The sequence below is a fragment of the Siphateles boraxobius genome, unplaced genomic scaffold, assembly GCF_051911475.1.
Source record: "Siphateles boraxobius isolate OS27281-9 unplaced genomic scaffold, OSU_SipBor_1 3, whole genome shotgun sequence".
NCBI lineage: Eukaryota > Metazoa > Chordata > Actinopteri > Cypriniformes > Leuciscidae > Siphateles > Siphateles boraxobius.
Genome location: NW_027508919.1, coordinates 1217549 through 1235502, shown reverse-complemented (window position 1 = coordinate 1235502; position 17954 = coordinate 1217549). Strand labels below are relative to the sequence as shown.

Below are 17954 nucleotides of genomic sequence, written 5' to 3'. Positions count from 1 at the left end.
TGCAATTTTAAGAAACGAATCATCTGCTGTTGTATGTTCACCCTTTTTAAGTCTGGTAAAAAATGTTTTGCTTAGTTGAACTTATTTAGTGCATCTTTCCTGTACAGCCATGAAAGAAAATTAAAGTTTTTTTTCAGCTTATAAATTATGTTCTGTCTTTTTTCCTTTAGATATGTTAAGTGGAACTTGCTTTTATATTCGTTTCATTTTACATTGTATTTTCAGTTGTACTACAGTATATGGCACGCTGCCACTGAAATGTCAGTTAACAATTTCTAACATTATTAAACTGTGGCATTCACAGTCCGTTATTTCCGTTTTTTGAAAAGTCTCCTTGCTTGATTTTTACTTGTTGTTGTGAACAAGTGAGAAACTATATTCTACGTTTGCATCTGCTTCCCTGACCATGGTCCTGAATCGCGGCGGCGCGGTCTTTTACAGCATATATTCTTCTGCATCTCTTTACAGCAGACAGTCTTTTTGATATGTTTTGTATCTTATTGTTCTGTCCTCCTGTTCAAAAGTTAAACGTCATACTATATAATTATTGATTAGATATTTCTTATGTGTATAATTGTATTTAAGGTATTTCTCCATGTCTGTCTGTTCATGCTCGTATACTAATATGGCCTCAGCAAAACTTTGAGCAAACACGAAATGTATTTGTTTATTTTTTGTCCTTCAATCTTTATGTACACAAAGTCATAAATTCTTTGTATCTCCTAGACATTTACTGATATGGACTTTTTTATACTTTGTAACTTTGTTTAGTAAACTGCTTTTCTCAGACACGTCTGACACTGAGATAAAAGTTTATTCATTTAATTTTTCTGTAGTTCATCAGACTGGACTCATAGTGCCGCTGTTGGTCAATATGTCAGTTTATAGAGCAGATCTGCTGCAGTTCCTCCCCCATCATCTCCATATTATTAGAGAGAGAGACAGAAGCTGAGAGCGCAGTCTGAAGAGGAGAGAGAAGGCGAATCACGGAGATACTGTATTTGATATCATTCTCTTGGATTTATATACTTCTCTTGTTCTTTTCACTCTGGACATATACATGATTTCCTCCAGTTGTTTCGACTGATTTCTTTGCTTTCATCCTACATCTTTATCCCGTGATCTTCTGCAAAATGTCGGACAGAACAATGGCGGGGCAAGTACTGCTGTTTATTTGGTTTCTCTCTCTCAGTTCAGCTCTCGGGCAGGTCAGTTACTCCATTCCTGAAGAAATGGCGAAAGGCTCTTTAGTCGGGAACATAGTGCAGGATTTGGGTTTAGATTTAAAGAGACTGAAATCGGGTAAAGCGCGTATTTATACAGGAGACAGCGCTGAATACATCGAGCTGAATAAAGAAAGAGGAGTCCTCCTTATCAAAGAGAGAATAGACCGAGAGGCGCTATGCGGACAGACAACGCCTTGCGCGCTGCATTTACAGATTATTCTAGAAAACCCGATGGAGTTTTACTCCGTTACAGTCGAAGTTACAGATATAAATGACCATTCGCCTTTCTTTAAACGATCTGAGATGAGATTCAGAATCAGCGAGTCAGCTGTAACTGGGGCAGTGTTTGTTTTAGAGAGAGCAATGGATTTAGATGTCGGAACAAATGGCTTGCAGACTTATGTACTAAAGCCTTCGGATAATTTTTCATTGAAATTGCAAAGTCAGGCAGACGGTAGTAAGCTTGTAGAAATGGTTCTTCAAAAACCCCTCGATCGTGAAAAGCAAGAGCATTTGTCTCTGGTTCTGACAGCGATAGATGGAGGTGATCCACAATTGTCTGGTACTGCGCAGATTCATATTACGGTTTTAGATGTGAACGACAACGCGCCTGTTTTTACGCATAAAATATATAAAGGGAGTATCATTGAAAACGCGCTCAAAGGCACAGTTGTAACGACGGTGAGCGCTTCAGATTTGGACGAGGGCTCAAACGGCAAAGTAAAATATGCTATAACAAATACCCTCGACAATGTTCCAGAATTGTTTGAAATTAACGAAACAAACGGTGAGGTGAGAGTTACAGGGAATATAGATTATGAAAAAGCTCGGCATTATCAAATTCATGTACAGGCGAGCGATGACGGGGGTCTGACTGATTCTAGTAAAATCGATGTAGATGTGATTGATATAAATGACAATAAACCGCTCATCAATATCATGTCTAAATTAACCACCATATCAGAAAACTCTAAGCCTGGAACTGTTATAACAATGATAAACGTGCAAGACTCCGATGCTGGTGAAAACGGTCAAATTCATTGTTCAATAACTGAGAACATTCCTTTCACGCTAAAATCAACAAATAATAATTTCTTTAGTTTAGTGACAGACAGTGATTTAGACCGAGAGCGAGAGTCTGAGTATAACATCAGTGTGACGTGCGCTGATGAGGGCGTGCCCTCTCTCTCCAGCAGCGTCACTCTCTCCTTACAGATATCAGATGTCAATGATAACGCGCCCGTCTTTGAGAAAAGCTCATATGAGGCTTCTGTTCAAGAAAACAACACACCGGGTCTTTCCATATTCACAGTCAGAGCCAGAGACGCAGATTTTAACCAGAATGCCCGTGTGTCTTACATACTGGAGGACTCGTCGGTTAACGGAGTGCCCATCTCCTCGTTAGTGTCCGTTAGTGCTGATAGTGGAGTCATACATGCAGTGCGATCTTTCGATTACGAGCAGATCAAAGATTTCCAGTTCCGCGTAAAAGCGCAGGACGGAGGCTCTCCTCCTCTCAGCAGCAACGCGAGCGTGAAAATCATCATTCAGGACCAGAATGACAACGCGCCTCAGGTTCTGTACCCGGTCCAGTCAGGTGTTTCTGTGGTGGCTGAAATAGTGCCTCGTTCGGCAGATGTGGGTTATCTGGTGACTAAAGTGGTGGCTGTTGATGTGGACTCTGGTCAGAACGCCTGGCTCTCATATAAACTGCAGAAAGCCACAGACAGGGCGCTATTTGAAGTGGGCTTACAGAATGGAGAAATAAGAACTGTACGCCAAGTGACAGATAAAGATGCTGTCAAACAAAGACTCACTGTTGTAGTGGAGGACAACGGGCAGCCCTCTCGATCAGCTACAGTCAATGTTAACGTGGCGGTGGCGGACAGCTTCCCTGAAGTGCTCTCGGAGTTCACTGACTTTACGCACGACAAGGAATACAACGACAACCTGACTTTCTATCTAGTCTTGGCCTTGGCTGTGGTTTCATTTCTCTTTATCGTCTCTATCATTGCAATACTGTCAGTCAAATGCTACAGATGGAGACGCGAGCGGATGTTTTATAAATCGGGAGCGAATCTTCCAGTTATTCCGTATTATCCGCCTCTTTACGCAGACGTAGGCGGCACAGGAACTTTACAGCACGTGTACAATTATGAGGTTTGCAGAACCACTGACTCCAGAAAGAGTGATCTGAAATACGTCAGACCTTGCAGTGAGAGCATCATTAGTCTGGACACCAGTGGAACACAGACACTCACGCATGCGCAGAGGGGGAAACTGATCAATGAAGAATTTGATGAACAGGTGAGATTTTTTTTTTTTTTACCAAGCGCATTTGTGTAGCAATTTATTTTTTCACTGCGAAAGGACTCAAACCGTCCATACACGCATGTTAAATATTTCCAATAACAAATGCAATACTTCATGCAATAACAAGCCGGATGCTACTCTACTGATTAATCTTTTGTTTTCGTTGTGGCTTCTAAATGATTTCGTTGGTGCAATATTAAGACCACTCTCGGTCTTCAGAAACGCCTGAATTGATGATCTGTCTTTCTACTGTAAGTGGTTTTATCAGCTTTAAACGCACTTTTTTTATGGGGATCTTTCATCTATACCTGTGAAGATAGCAGAACTTAAATTCAGTCAGTGTCACTGGCCGTGGTGCTGAATTAATCTTGCGTTCTAATGCCTACTGACTGTTCTTCCTTACCTCCATTTGTTAGAGTATATCTTCTAAATCTTTTACGTCCTTCCAGTCTCTCATCTTGAAATTATTCATATTTTACACACTGTAAAAAATGATTTTGTGGTGAAGTAAATACTACTGAAAAAAACAATGTAATTTACATGAAAAAGTTAGTTCAGGAAAGAATTTAAAAAACTAAGTAAATTCCATATCAGTACTTAATTCAAGTGAGTAGAAATGAAAGCGTAAATATCAACTTAATAAAATTAAGTAAAAATTACTCAACTTTTCTGATACTGGGTTTCCCATCATGCACTGGACCTTGAATAATTAATGAGGTTGATTTTTCACTGGTTTCCAGCTGTATTTACACTGTTTTATCATTGCTTTTGTTGTTAGGATTATAGTAACTTGCCATTTTGTGACATTTCGAGTAAATTTTCTGCTCAAAATGACACATTCAAACACAAAAATGATCCATCAAATGTTACCGTCATTGTGTATTTTCTACCAAGTATTGAGGTCTTTGCATTCACATGATGTTTAACATCTGACATGATGTAGTATAAATTACTTAGAAGTTCTAAGTAAATCACATACTGGTATTTCAATATTATTGTTTGAGTGAAATGAAATGCAAAGGAAATTTCAATTAAATTGATATTACTCAACCTTTTACTAGCCAAGTAAAAATTTCTTATTTTCTTTGTTACTTTCACTTGACTAGGTCAAGTAAAGTTTACTTAATTCCATATTCCAAGTAAATTAAACTTAAATATCTCTAATTAAAGCTACTGATAAATATGTTTAGGTTTTACTTGGCAAATCGTTGTAAATTTACAGGCATTTTCTGAGTGAAAAAAGTTAGCTAGCATTTTTCAAGTAAATCCTACTCCACATTTTTTTCAGTGCATGCTGGTTATGCATTTCACGTTTCTCTTTACTATTCCGTTAAGAGCACGACTAAGTTTGTTATTTACATATCTAGTTTATTTTCTTTCTTTCTTTCTTTCTTTCTTTTTTCTTTTGTTTATATACATACAGCCATGCAATAATTTATCATTTTTAGATAAATGTTTTTTATTAACATTCGTAACATTCGTGTTTTAATTATTTTTATAAAACGAAATGATTCTTAAAAAACGTCCCATACTGTGTGGGAAAAAAAACTTTGACAAAAACCTACATCTGTTTGGTTGTTTCTGTAGTTCATCAGACTGGACTCATAGTGCCGCTGTTGGTCAATATGTCAGTTTATAGAGCAGATCTGCTGCAGTTCCTCCCCCATCATCTCCATATTATTAGAGAGAGAGACAGAAGCTGAGAGCGCAGTCTGAAGAGGAGAGAGAAGAAGAATCACGGAGATACTGTATTTAAAACAATTTGATTGGATTACAGACTTTTCTTGTTATCAATTTGGATATATTCATGATTTCCTCCAGCATTTTGGACTGATTTATTTGCTTTCATCCTTAACCTTCATCCCGTGATCTTCTGCAAAATGGTCGACAGAACAATGGCGGGGCAAGTACTGCTGTGCTTTTGGTTTCTCTCTCTCAGTTCAGCTCTCGGGCAGGTCAGTTACTCCATTCCTGAAGAAATGACGAAAGGCTCTTTAGTCGGGAACATAGTGCAGGATTTGGGTTTAGATTTAAAGAGACTGAAATCGGGTAAAGCGCGTATTTATACAGGAGACAGCGCTGAATACATCGAGCTGAATAAAGAAAGAGGAGTCCTCCTTATCAAAGAGAGAATAGACCGAGAGGCGCTATGCGGACAGACAACGCCTTGCGCGCTGCATTTACAGATTATTCTGGAAAACCCAATGGAGTTTTACAGTGTTAATGTTGAGTTGCTTGATATAAATGACAATGCACCGTTTTTTGAAAAAGATGAGATGACTTTTAGAATTAGTGAATCTGCGTCGATTGGTACAAAATTCACAATAGAGCGAGCCAGAGATTTCGACGTTGGAATAAATGGTCTTCAGACGTACTCATTAAAACCAACAGATAATTTTGTCTTGAAGTTTAAGAGGCAACCAGGACAAAATATAGAAATGATTTTACAAAAGCCCTTAGACCGTGAAAAGCAGGAGCTTATGACTTTAACGTTAACGGCCATTGACGGGGGAGATCCACAAATGTCTGGTAATATACAAATACATATTATTGTTTTAGATGCCAATGATAACTCTCCTGTTTTCACACAATCAATTTATAAAGCCACTGTAACAGAAAATTCACCAAAAGGAACAATTGTAGCGACAGTTAGTGCATCGGATCTAGATCAAGGAATTAATGGTGAAATAAGCTATACTATAACAAACACCCTGGATAAAGTACGGGACATATTTGAAATTAACGAGACTGATGGTAAAGTAAGACTGATAGGTCTAGTTGATTATGAACAAGCTCGGCACTTTGAGATCCGTGTACAAGCGAGTGATCTCGGAGGTTTTAGTGATTCTTGTGAGATCATAGTTGATGTCATTGATATCAATGATAATAAACCAGTGATCAATATAATGTCCAAAACAAACATGATTGCTGAAAATTCCCCGCTTGAGACGGTAATTACAATGATAAATATTCAGGATCCTGATTCGGGAGAAAACGGGAAAGTTCTGTGTTCTATTAGTGAAAACATCCCATTTTCTCTGAAATCCACTAATAGTAATTTCTTTAGTTTAGTGACAGACAGTGATTTGGATCGAGAGCGAGAGTCTGAGTATAACATCAGTGTGACGTGCGCTGATGAGGGCGTGCCCTCTCTCTCCAGCAGCGTCACTCTCTCCTTACAGATATCAGATGTCAATGATAACGCGCCCGTCTTTGAGAAGAGCTCATATGAGGCTTCTGTTCAAGAAAACAACACACCGGGTCTTTCCATATTCACAGTCAGAGCCAGAGACGCAGATTTTAACCAGAATGCCCGTGTGTCTTACATACTGGAGGACTCGTCGGTTAACGGAGTGCCCGTCTCCTCGTTAGTGTCCGTTAGTGCTGATAGTGGAGTCATACATGCAGTGCGATCTTTCGATTACGAGCAGATCAAAGATTTCCAGTTCCGCGTAAAAGCGCAGGACGGAGGCTCTCCTCCTCTCAGCAGCAACGCGAGCGTGAAAATCATCATTCAGGACCAGAATGACAACGCGCCTCAGGTTCTGTACCCGGTCCAGTCAGGTGTTTCTGTGGTGGCTGAAATAGTGCCTCGTTCGGCAGATGTGGGTTATCTGGTGACTAAAGTGGTGGCTGTTGATGTGGACTCTGGTCAGAACGCCTGGCTCTCATATAAACTGCAGAAAGCCACAGACAGGGCGCTTTTTGAAGTGGGCTTACAGAATGGAGAAATAAGAACTGTACGCCAAGTGACAGATAAAGATGCTGTCAAACAAAGACTCACTGTTGTAGTGGAGGACAACGGGCAGCCCTCTCGATCAGCTACAGTCAATGTTAACGTGGCGGTGGCGGACAGCTTCCCTGAAGTGCTCTCGGAGTTCACTGACTTTATGCACGACAAGGAATACAACGACAACCTGACTTTATATCTAGTCTTGGCCTTGGCTGTGGTTTCATTTCTCTTTATCGTGTCTATCATTGCAATACTGTCAGTCAAATGCTACAGATGGAGACGCGAGCGGATGTTTTATAAATCTGGAGCGAATCTTCCAGTTATTCCGTATTATCCGCCTCTTTACGCAGACGTAGGCGGCCCTGGAACTTTACAGCACGTGTACAATTATGAGGTTTGCAGAACCACTGACTCCAGAAAGAGTGATCTGAAAAACGTCAGACCTTGCAGTGAGAGCATCATTAGTCTGGACACCAGTGGAACACAGACACTCACGCATGCGCAAAGGGAGAGACTGACCTTTGATGATTGTGATGATCAGGTGAGGATTATTTTATAACTAATTTGTGCGATATTATAAAACGTTTCTCATTATTGAACAGTTTTTCTCGTACTGGTTACACTGTCGCTGACTGGTATTCTGAAATGAATTTCTCTGCAATTTTAAGAAATGTTTAAATAATGTTAGCAGAAAATAGCACGAATCATCTGCTGTTGTATGTTCACCCATTTTAAGTCTGGTTAAAAAAAAAAGTTCTTTGTTATACTTATTTAGTTCATCTTTCCTGTACAGCCATGAAAGAAAATTAAAGCTTATTTTTTTCAGCTTATAAATTATATTCTGTATTTTTTCCTTTAGATATGTTAAGTGGAACTGGCTTTTAAATTCGTTTCATTTTACATTTTATTTTTTTATTGTACTGCAGTATATGGCACGCTGCTACTGAAATGTCAGTTAACAATTTCTAACATTATTAAACTGTGGCATTCACAGTTCGTTATTTCCGTTTTTTAAAAAGTCTCCTTGCTTGATTTTCACTTGTTTTTGTGAACAAGTGAGAAACTATATTCTACGTTTGCATCTGCTTCCCTGACCATGGTCCTGAATCGCGGCGACGCGGTCTTTTACAGCATATATTCTTCTGCATCTCTTTACAGCAGACAGTCTTTTTGAGATTTTTAGCATCTTATTGTTCTGTCCTCCTGTTCAAAAGTTAAACGATATACTATATAATTATTGATTAGATATTTCTTATGTGTATAATTGTATTTAAGGTATTTCTCCATGTCTGTCTGTTCATGCTCGTATACTGATATGGCCTCAGCAAAACTTTGAGCAAACACGAAATGTATTTGTTAATTTTTTTTCCTTCAATCTTTATGTACACAAAGTCATAAATTCTTTGTATCTCCTAGACATTTACTGATATGGACTTTTTTATACTTTGTAACTTTGTTTAGTAAACTGCTTTTCTCAGACACGTCTGACACTGAGATAAAAGTTTATTCATTTAATTTTTCTGTAGTTCATCAGACTGGACTCATAGTGCCGCTGTTGGTCAATATGTCAGTTTATAGAGCAGATCTGCTGCAGTTCCTCCCCCATCATCTCCATATTATTAGAGAGAGAGACAGAAGCTGAGAGCGCAGTCTGAAGAGGAGAGAGAAGGCGAATCACGGAGATACTGTATTTAAAACAATTGGATTGGATTACAGACTTTTTATTCAGTTGTTTTTACTTTGGATTTATACATGATTTCCTCCAGCATTTTGGACTGATTTATTTGCTTTCTGTCTTAATCTTCATCCCGTGATCTTCTGCAAAATGTCGGACAGAACAATGGCGGGGCAAGTACTGCTGTTTATTTGGTTTCTCTCTCTCAGTTCAGCTCTCGGGCAGGTCAGTTACTCCATTCCTGAAGAAATGGCGAAAGGCTCTTTAGTCGGGAACATAGCGCAGGATTTGGGTTTAGATCTAAAGAGACTGAAATCGGGTAAAGCACGTATTTATACAGGAGACAGCGCTGAATACATCGAGCTGAATAAAGAAAGAGGAGTCCTCCTTATCAAAGAGAGAATAGACCGAGAGGCGCTATGCGGACAGACAACGCCTTGCGCGCTGCATTTACAGATTATTCTTGAAACCCCGATGGAGTTTTTTAGCGTTACCATTGAAATAATAGATATTAATGACAATACTCCCAGTTTTGAAAAGGATAGGATTCATTTTAGAATCAGCGAATCAGCTATTTTGGGGTCAAAATTTACGTTAGAGCCTGCTATAGATTTCGATGTGGAAATCAACGGTCTTCAAAGCTATATGCTAAAACCAACTGATAATTTTAACCTCAAATTTAAAAATCAACCAGGAGATGGGAAAAATGTCGAAATGGTTCTGCAAAAGCCTTTAGACCGTGAAAAACAGCATGATGTAATATTAGTGCTCACAGCTGTAGATGGAGGAGGTCCTCAGTTGTCTGGCAGTATAGAGATTCACATTACTGTTTTAGACGTAAACGACAATGCTCCTGTTTTCTCGCAGTCAGTGTATAAAGCGTCTGTAACCGAGAATGCACCAAAAGACACTATTGTGTCAACAGTGAGCGCAACTGACGCCGATGAGGGTATAAATAGTAAGATAGAGTATTCAATTACTAACATGCAAGATAATGTGCGTCAGTTATTTCATATAAATAAAGATAACGGGCAGGTTACAGTGGTCGGAATAATAGATTTTGAAAAAGCTCGCAATTATGAGATACGCGTTCAGGCAAGTGATCACGGTGGTCTGACTGATTCCTGTAAAATCATAGTTGATGTCATTGATATCAATGATAATACGCCAGTGATCAATATTATGTCCAAAACAAACGTAATAGCAGAAAATTCTATCTCTGACACGGTGGTTATAATGATAAATGTTCAGGATCCTGATTCGGGAGAAAATGGGAAAGTTCAGTGTTCAGTTAATGAAAATATTCCATTTTCTCTGAAATTAACCAATTCTAATTTCTTCAGTCTAGTGACAGACAGTGATTTAGACCGAGAGCGAGAGTCTGAGTATAACATCAGTGTGACGTGCGCTGATGAGGGCGTGCCCTCTCTCTCCAGCAGCGTCACTCTCTCCTTACAGATATCAGATGTCAATGATAACGCGCCCGTCTTTGAGAAGAGCTCATATGAGGCTTCTGTTCAAGAAAACAACACACCGGGTCTTTCCATATTCACAGTCAGAGCTAGAGACGCAGATTTTAACCAGAATGCCCGTGTGTCTTACATACTGGAGGACTCGTCGGTTAACGGAGTGCCCGTCTCTTCGTTAGTGTCCGTTAGTGCTGATAGTGGAGTCATACATGCAGTGCGATCTTTCGATTACGAGCAGATCAAAGATTTCCAGTTCCGCGTAAAAGCGCAGGACGGAGGCTCTCCTCCTCTCAGCAGCAACGCGAGCGTGAAAATCATCATTCAGGACCAGAATGACAACGCGCCTCAGGTTCTGTACCCGGTCCAGTCAGGTGTTTCTGTGGTGGCTGAAATAGTGCCTCGTTCGGCAGATGTGGGTTATCTGGTGACTAAAGTGGTGGCTGTTGATGTGGACTCTGGTCAGAACGCCTGGCTCTCATATAAACTGCAGAAAGCCACAGACAGGGCGCTGTTTGAAGTGGGCTTACAGAATGGAGAAATAAGAACTGTACGCCAAGTGACAGATAAAGATGCTGTCAAACAAAGACTCACGGTTGTAGTGGAGGACAACGGGCAGCCCTCTCGATCAGCTACAGTCAATGTTAACGTGGCGGTGGCGGACAGCTTCCCTGAAGTGCTCTCGGAGTTCACTGACTTTACGCACGACAAGGAATACAACGACAACCTGACTTTCTATCTAGTTCTGGCCTTGGCTGTGGTTTCATTTCTCTTTATCGTGTCTATCATTGCCATACTGTCAGTCAAATGCTACAGATGGAGACGCGAGCGGATGTTTTATAAATCTGGAGCGAATCTTCCAGTTATTCCGTATTATCCGCCTCTTTACGCAGACGTAGGCGGCACAGGAACTTTACAGCACGTGTACAATTATGAGGTTTGCAGAACCACTGACTCCAGAAAGAGTGATCTGAAATACGTCAGACCTTGCAGTGAGAGCATCATTAGTCTGGACACCAGTGGAACACAGACATTCACGCATGCGCAAAGGGAGAAACTGGCCTTTGATGATTGTGATGATCAGGTGAGAATTATTTTATAACAAATTAATGTGATATTTTGATGACTTCATTAATTTTTGAACTGTTAACGCAGTTGCTAAATAGTTTTCTGAGAATAATCGTTTCTGCTATTGTAATGTACATTTTGTTTTATTTTTATCTTATATTATATTTTGGTCAGCTTTTGTAGTTTTAGATTTTCTAGTGACATTGCTCAAATTATTTCTTCTTATGGGCCTTGTGTAATTCCACATCTACTCATGTCATCACTTTTTGTACAGACAAGAAAAAAATACGTTTTTACCTATTTATTTATTGATGCGTTAAGTGGTATAGTTACGTTATATGTATCCTTTCCATCTTTAAATTAAGTTTTATTTTCCCTTTTAGTCCGAAAATATATAGCACACTATACTTTACCCCGCACTGCTTTTGCTTTGCACGAAAATAATTTTTGCTTGTCTTTGTCATAAAGTGAAAAACTCCAGTCAGTTTCCCTGACCATGGTCCTGAAATCCATTGAGGCGCGGTCACCTCGTGTATTCTGTTGCATTTTTTTTTTTTTTTTACAGCAGACGACTTTTTGAGATTTTCATCTAGTTATCGGTCTCTCCTCCTTTTGAAAGTTAACTACACTATTTCAGTCGTATCTAGATATTTATTATGCCTATAGTTGTATTTTAGATATTTATCCCTGTGCCTCTGATCAAAATATTGCAACTAATGAATCAATTATTGTTTGCTCAGTGTTTTTCTTAATTATTTACAGAAACGTATACAATAATTTTTTTTTGACAGATTTGTGTATTGTCATGGCCATTTGTTTGGTTTTATACTTCATAACTTTTAGTAAATTGTTTTCTCAGACATGTCTGACATTGAGAATAAAGGTTTAGTAATTTTATATTTTCTGTAGTTCATCAGACTGGACTCATAGTGCCGCTGTTGGTCAATATGTCAGTTTATAGAGCAGATCTGCTGCAGTTCCTCCCCCATCATCTCCATATTATTAGAGAGAGAGACAGAAGCTGAGAGCGCAGTCTGAAGAGTATAGAGGAGGCGAATCACGGAGATACTGTATTTAAAACAGTTTGATTGGATTACAGACTTTTTATTTAGTTGTTTTTACTTTGGATACATTCATGATTTCCTCCAGCATTTTGGACTGATTTATTTGCTTTCATCCTAAATCTTCATCCCGTGATCTTCTGCAAAATGTCGGACAGAACAATGGCGGGGCAAGTACTGCTGTTTATTTGGTTCCTCTCTCTCAGTTCAGCTCTCGGGCAGGTCAGTTACTCCATTCCTGAAGAAATGACGAAAGGCTCTTTAGTCGGGAACATAGCGCAGGATTTGGGTTTAGATTTAAAGAGACTGAAATCGGGTAAAGCGCGTATTTATACAGGAGACAGCGCTGAATACATCGAGCTGAATAAAGAAAGAGGAGTCCTCCTTATCAAAGAGAGAATAGACCGAGAGGCGCTATGCGGACAGACAACGCCTTGCGCGCTGCATTTACAGATTATTCTGGAAACCCCGATTGAGTTTTACTCTGTTACAATTGAAGTTATAGATATAAATGACCATTCACCTTCTTTTAAAAGGGATGAGATTAGATTCAGAATTAGTGAGTCAGCTGTAACTGGGGCCGTGTTTGTTTTAGAGAGAGCGATGGACTTGGACGTGGGAATAAACGGCCTGCAAACTTATGTACTAAAGCCTACGGATAATTTTTCTTTGAAATTGCAAAGTCAGGCTGACGGTAGTAAGCTTGTAGAAATGGTTCTTCAAAAACCACTCGATCGTGAAAAGCAAGAGCATTTGTCTCTGGTTCTGACAGCGATAGATGGAGGTGATCCACAATTGTCTGGTACTGCGCAGATACATATTACAGTTTTAGATGTGAACGACAACGCGCCCGTTTTTACGCATAAAATATATAAAGGGAGTGTCATTGAAAACGCGCTCAAAGGCACAGTTGTAACGACAGTGAGCGCTTCAGATTTGGACGAGGGCTCAAACGGCAAAGTAAAATATGCTATAACAAATACCCTCGACAATGTTCCAGAATTGTTTGAAATTAACGAAACAAACGGCGAGGTGAGAGTAACAGGGAATATAGATTATGAAAAAGCTCGGCATTATCAAATTCATGTACAGGCAAGCGATGACGGGGGTCTGACTGATTCTAGTAAAATCGATGTAGATGTGATTGATATAAATGACAATAAACCGCTCCTCAACATCATGTCTAAATTAACCACCATATCAGAAAACTCTAAGCCTGGAACTGTTGTGACTGTGATAAACGCACAAGACCCAGATGCTGGTGAAAACGGTCAAATTGATTGTTCAATTACTGAGAATATTCCTTTTAGCCTGAAGTCAACAAATAATAATTTCTTCAGTCTAGTGACAGACAGTGATTTAGACCGAGAGCGAGAGTCTGAGTATAACATCAGTGTGACGTGCGCTGATGAGGGCGTGCCCTCTCTCTCCAGCAGCGTCACTCTCTCCTTACAGATATCAGATGTCAATGATAACGCGCCCGTCTTTGAGAAGAGCTCATATGAGGCTTCTGTTCAAGAAAACAACACACCGGGTCTTTCCATATTCACAGTCAGAGCCAGAGACGCAGATTTTAACCAGAATGCCCGTGTGTCTTACATACTGGAGGACTCGTCGGTTAACGGAGTGCCCGTCTCCTCGTTGGTGTCCGTTAGTGCTGATAGTGGAGTCATACATGCAGTGCGATCTTTCGATTACGAGCAGATCAAAGATTTCCAGTTCCGCGTAAAAGCGCAGGACGGAGGCTCTCCTCCTCTCAGCAGCAACGCGAGCGTGAAAATCATCATTCAGGACCAGAATGACAACGCGCCTCAGGTTCTGTACCCGGTCCAGTCAGGTGTTTCTGTGGTGGCTGAAATAGTGCCTCGTTCGGCAGATGTGGGTTATCTGGTGACTAAAGTGGTGGCTGTTGATGTGGACTCTGGTCAGAACGCCTGGCTCTCATATAAACTGCAGAAAGCCACAGACAGGGCGCTGTTTGAAGTGGGCTTACAGAATGGAGAAATAAGAACTGTACGCCAAGTGACCGATAAAGATGCTGTCAAACAAAGACTCACTGTTGTAGTGGAGGACAACGGGCAGCCCTCTCGTTCAGCTACAGTCAATGTTAACGTGGCGGTGGCGGACAGCTTCCCTGAAGTGCTCTCGGAGTTCACTGACTTTACGCACGACAAGGAATACAACGACAACCTGACTTTCTATCTAGTCTTGGCCTTGGCTGTGGTTTCATTTCTCTTTATCGTGTCTATCATTGCCATACTGTCAGTCAAATGCTACAGATGGAGACGCGAGCGGATGTTTTATAAATCTGGAGCGAATCTTCCAGTTATTCCGTATTATCCGCCTCTTTACGCAGACGTAGGCGGCACAGGAACTTTACAGCACGTGTACAATTATGAGGTTTGCAGAACCACTGACTCCAGAAAGAGTGATCTGAAATACGCCAGACCTTGCAGTGAGAACATCATTAGTCTGGACACCAGTGGAACACAGACACTCACGCATGCGCAAAGGGAGAGACTGACCTTTGATGATTGTGATGATCAGGTGAGAATTATTTTTATAACTAATTTATGTGATACTTTAAAACGTTTCTCGTGATTGAACAATTTTGCTTGAGTTTTTGTCACAGTCACTGACAGGTTTTCTGAAATGAAGTGTCTCTTCAATTTTAAGAAGTGTTTAAATAATTTTAGTAAGAAATGACACGGATCCTCTGCTATTTATTTTCATCTGTTTATTATAATCTCATCGACATTTTAGTTTAGCCTTTAATTCAGTTGTGTAATTCAAATATGTATTTTCTTGTTGGAGGTCTAGTGTTTTTCGACCTGTTGTAATTGTGTAGTTAATTTGCCTGTACAGCCATGAAAGAAAGAAAATGACTACTTATTCTTCAGCTTCCGAATTGATTTTTTTTTTTTTGATACGTTAAGTGGAAGTTGTTTTGTATTCCGTTTTTATTTGTTTTCAGTTGAAGTCCTGTAGTATATGGCACGTTGTCACTAAAATGTCAGTTTACAAATGTTAACATTATTAACTTGTTGCAAGAACAGTTTATTTGCCATTTAAAAAAATCCTTGCGTGATTTTCACATGTGTTTGTGAAGGAGTGAGAAACACTATTCTGCGTTTGCACTGGCTTCGCTGACCATGGTCCTGAATCGCGGCGACGCGGTAATTTACTTTATATCTTCTTCTTCATCTCTTCTTTACAGCACGCAATCTGAGATTTTCAACATCTTTTTGGTGTCCTCCTATTCAAAAGTTTAACTATAGACTATTTAATTTCTGATATTTCTTATGTGTATAATTGTTTTTTTTAGGTATTTCTCACTCTCTGACTTGATCAGTGTTCATACTGATATGGATTTATGAAAACACGAAATGTATTTATTTCCCCTTGTATCTTTATTAACACAAACACATACAATCTTTGTACTATACTTATGATTTTAACGTTAACAGCCATTGACGGGGGAGATCCACAAATGTCTGGTAATATACAAATACATATTATTGTTTTAGATGCCAATGATAACTCTCCTGTTTTCACACAATCAATTTATAAAGCCACTGTAACAGAAAATTCACCAAAAGGAACAATTGTAGCGACAGTTAGTGCATCGGATCTAGATCAAGGAATTAATGGTGAAATAAGCTATACTATAACAAACACCCTGGATAAAGTACGGGGCATATTTGAAATTAACGAGACTGATGGTAAAGTAAGACTGATAGGTCTAGTTGATTATGAACAAGCTCGGCACTTTGAGATCCGTGTACAAGCGAGTGAAATCGGAGGTTTTAGTGATTCTTGTGAGATCATAGTTGATGTCATTGATATCAATGATAATAAACCAGTGATCAATATAATGTCCAAAACAAACATGATTGCTGAAAATTCACCGCTTGAGACGGTAGTTACAATGATAAATATTCAGGATCTTGATTCGAGAGAAAACGGGAAAGTTCAGTGTTCTATTAGTGAAAACATCCCATTTTCTCTGAAATCCACTAATAGTAATTTCTTTAGTTTAGTGACAGACAGTGATTTAGACCGAGAGCGAGAGTCTGAGTATAACATCAGTGTGACGTGCGCTGATGAGGGCGTGCCCTCTCTCTCCAGCAGCGTCACTCTCTCCTTACAGATATCAGATGTCAATGATAACGCGCCCGTCTTTGAGAAGAGCTCATATGAGGCTTCTGTTCAAGAAAACAACACACCGGGTCTTTCCATATTCACAGTCAGAGCCAGAGACGCAGATTTTAACCAGAATGCCCGTGTGTCTTACATACTGGAGGACTCGTCGGTTAACGGAGTGCCCGTCTCCTCGTTGGTGTCCGTTAGTGCTGATAGTGGAGTCATACATGCAGTGCGATCTTTCGATTACGAGCAGATCAAAGATTTCCAGTTCCGCGTAAAAGCGCAGGACGGAGGCTCTCCTCCTCTCAGCAGCAACGCGAGCGTGAAAATCATCATTCAGGACCAGAATGACAACGCGCCTCAGGTTCTGTACCCGGTCCAGTCAGGTGTTTCTGTGGTGGCTGAAATAGTGCCTCGTTCGGCAGATGTGGGTTATCTGGTGACTAAAGTGGTGGCTGTTGATGTGGACTCTGGTCAGAACGCCTGGCTCTCATATAAACTGCAGAAAGCCACAGACAGGGCGCTGTTTGAAGTGGACTTACAGAATGGAGAAATAAGAACTGTACGCCAAGTGACAGACAAAGATGCTGTCAAACAAAGACTCACTGTTGTAGTGGAGGACAACGGGCAGCCCTCTCGATCAGCTACAGTCAATGTTAACGTGGCGGTGGCGGACAGCTTCCCTGAAGTGCTCTCGGAGTTCACTGACTTTACGCACGACAAGGAATACAACGACAACCTGACTTTCTATCTAGTCTTGGCCTTGGCTGTGGTTTCATTTCTCTTTATCGTGTCTATCATTGCCATACTGTCAGTCAAATGCTACAGATGGAGACGCGAGCGGATGTTTTATAAATCTGGAGCGAATCTTCCAGTTATTCCGTATTATCCGCCTCTTTACGCAGACGTATGCGGCACAGGAACTTTACAGCACGTGTACAATTATGAGGTTTGCAGAACCACTGACTCCAGAAAGAGTGATCTGAAATACGCCAGACCTTGCAGTGAGAGCATCATTAGTCTGGACAGCAGTGGAACACAGACACTCACGCATGCGCAAAGGGAGAGACTGGCCTTTGATGAGTGTGATGATCAGGTGAGAATTATTGTAATTTGGTCGTTATTTTCTCATAATTTATGTCTTTATTTTTGCTTGAAATGCTGAGAGAGTCGCTGCTTAGTTTTGTGAACTTATTTGTTTGTGCAAATCTAAGAAATTGATAATTACATTGTTGTATTTTGATATTTTAGTGAAATTTGGTCAAA

The 17954-nt window shown here is 40.1% G+C and overlaps 1 protein-coding gene across 33 annotated transcripts in view; it reads left to right on the top strand.

The window, feature by feature from the left end:
• LOC143756691 (protocadherin gamma-A11-like) overlaps positions 1-17954 on the top strand; it is a 225419-nt gene that overhangs the window by 120195 nt on the left and 87270 nt on the right. For 2 of the 33 annotated variants that reach the window (XM_077247301.1, XM_077247280.1), the window contains exon 1: positions 12517-15089. The exons of 29 other annotated variants lie outside the window; for them this stretch is intronic. In XM_077247301.1, the coding sequence (XP_077103416.1) occupies positions 12690-15089 (2400 nt within the window). In that variant the 5' untranslated portion in view covers positions 12517-12689. Of the gene's footprint in view, positions 1-855; positions 3534-8817; positions 11498-12516; positions 15090-17954 lie in introns of those variants that run through there. 2 more of the 33 variants (XM_077247305.1, XM_077247302.1) reach the window with 2 other exon arrangements.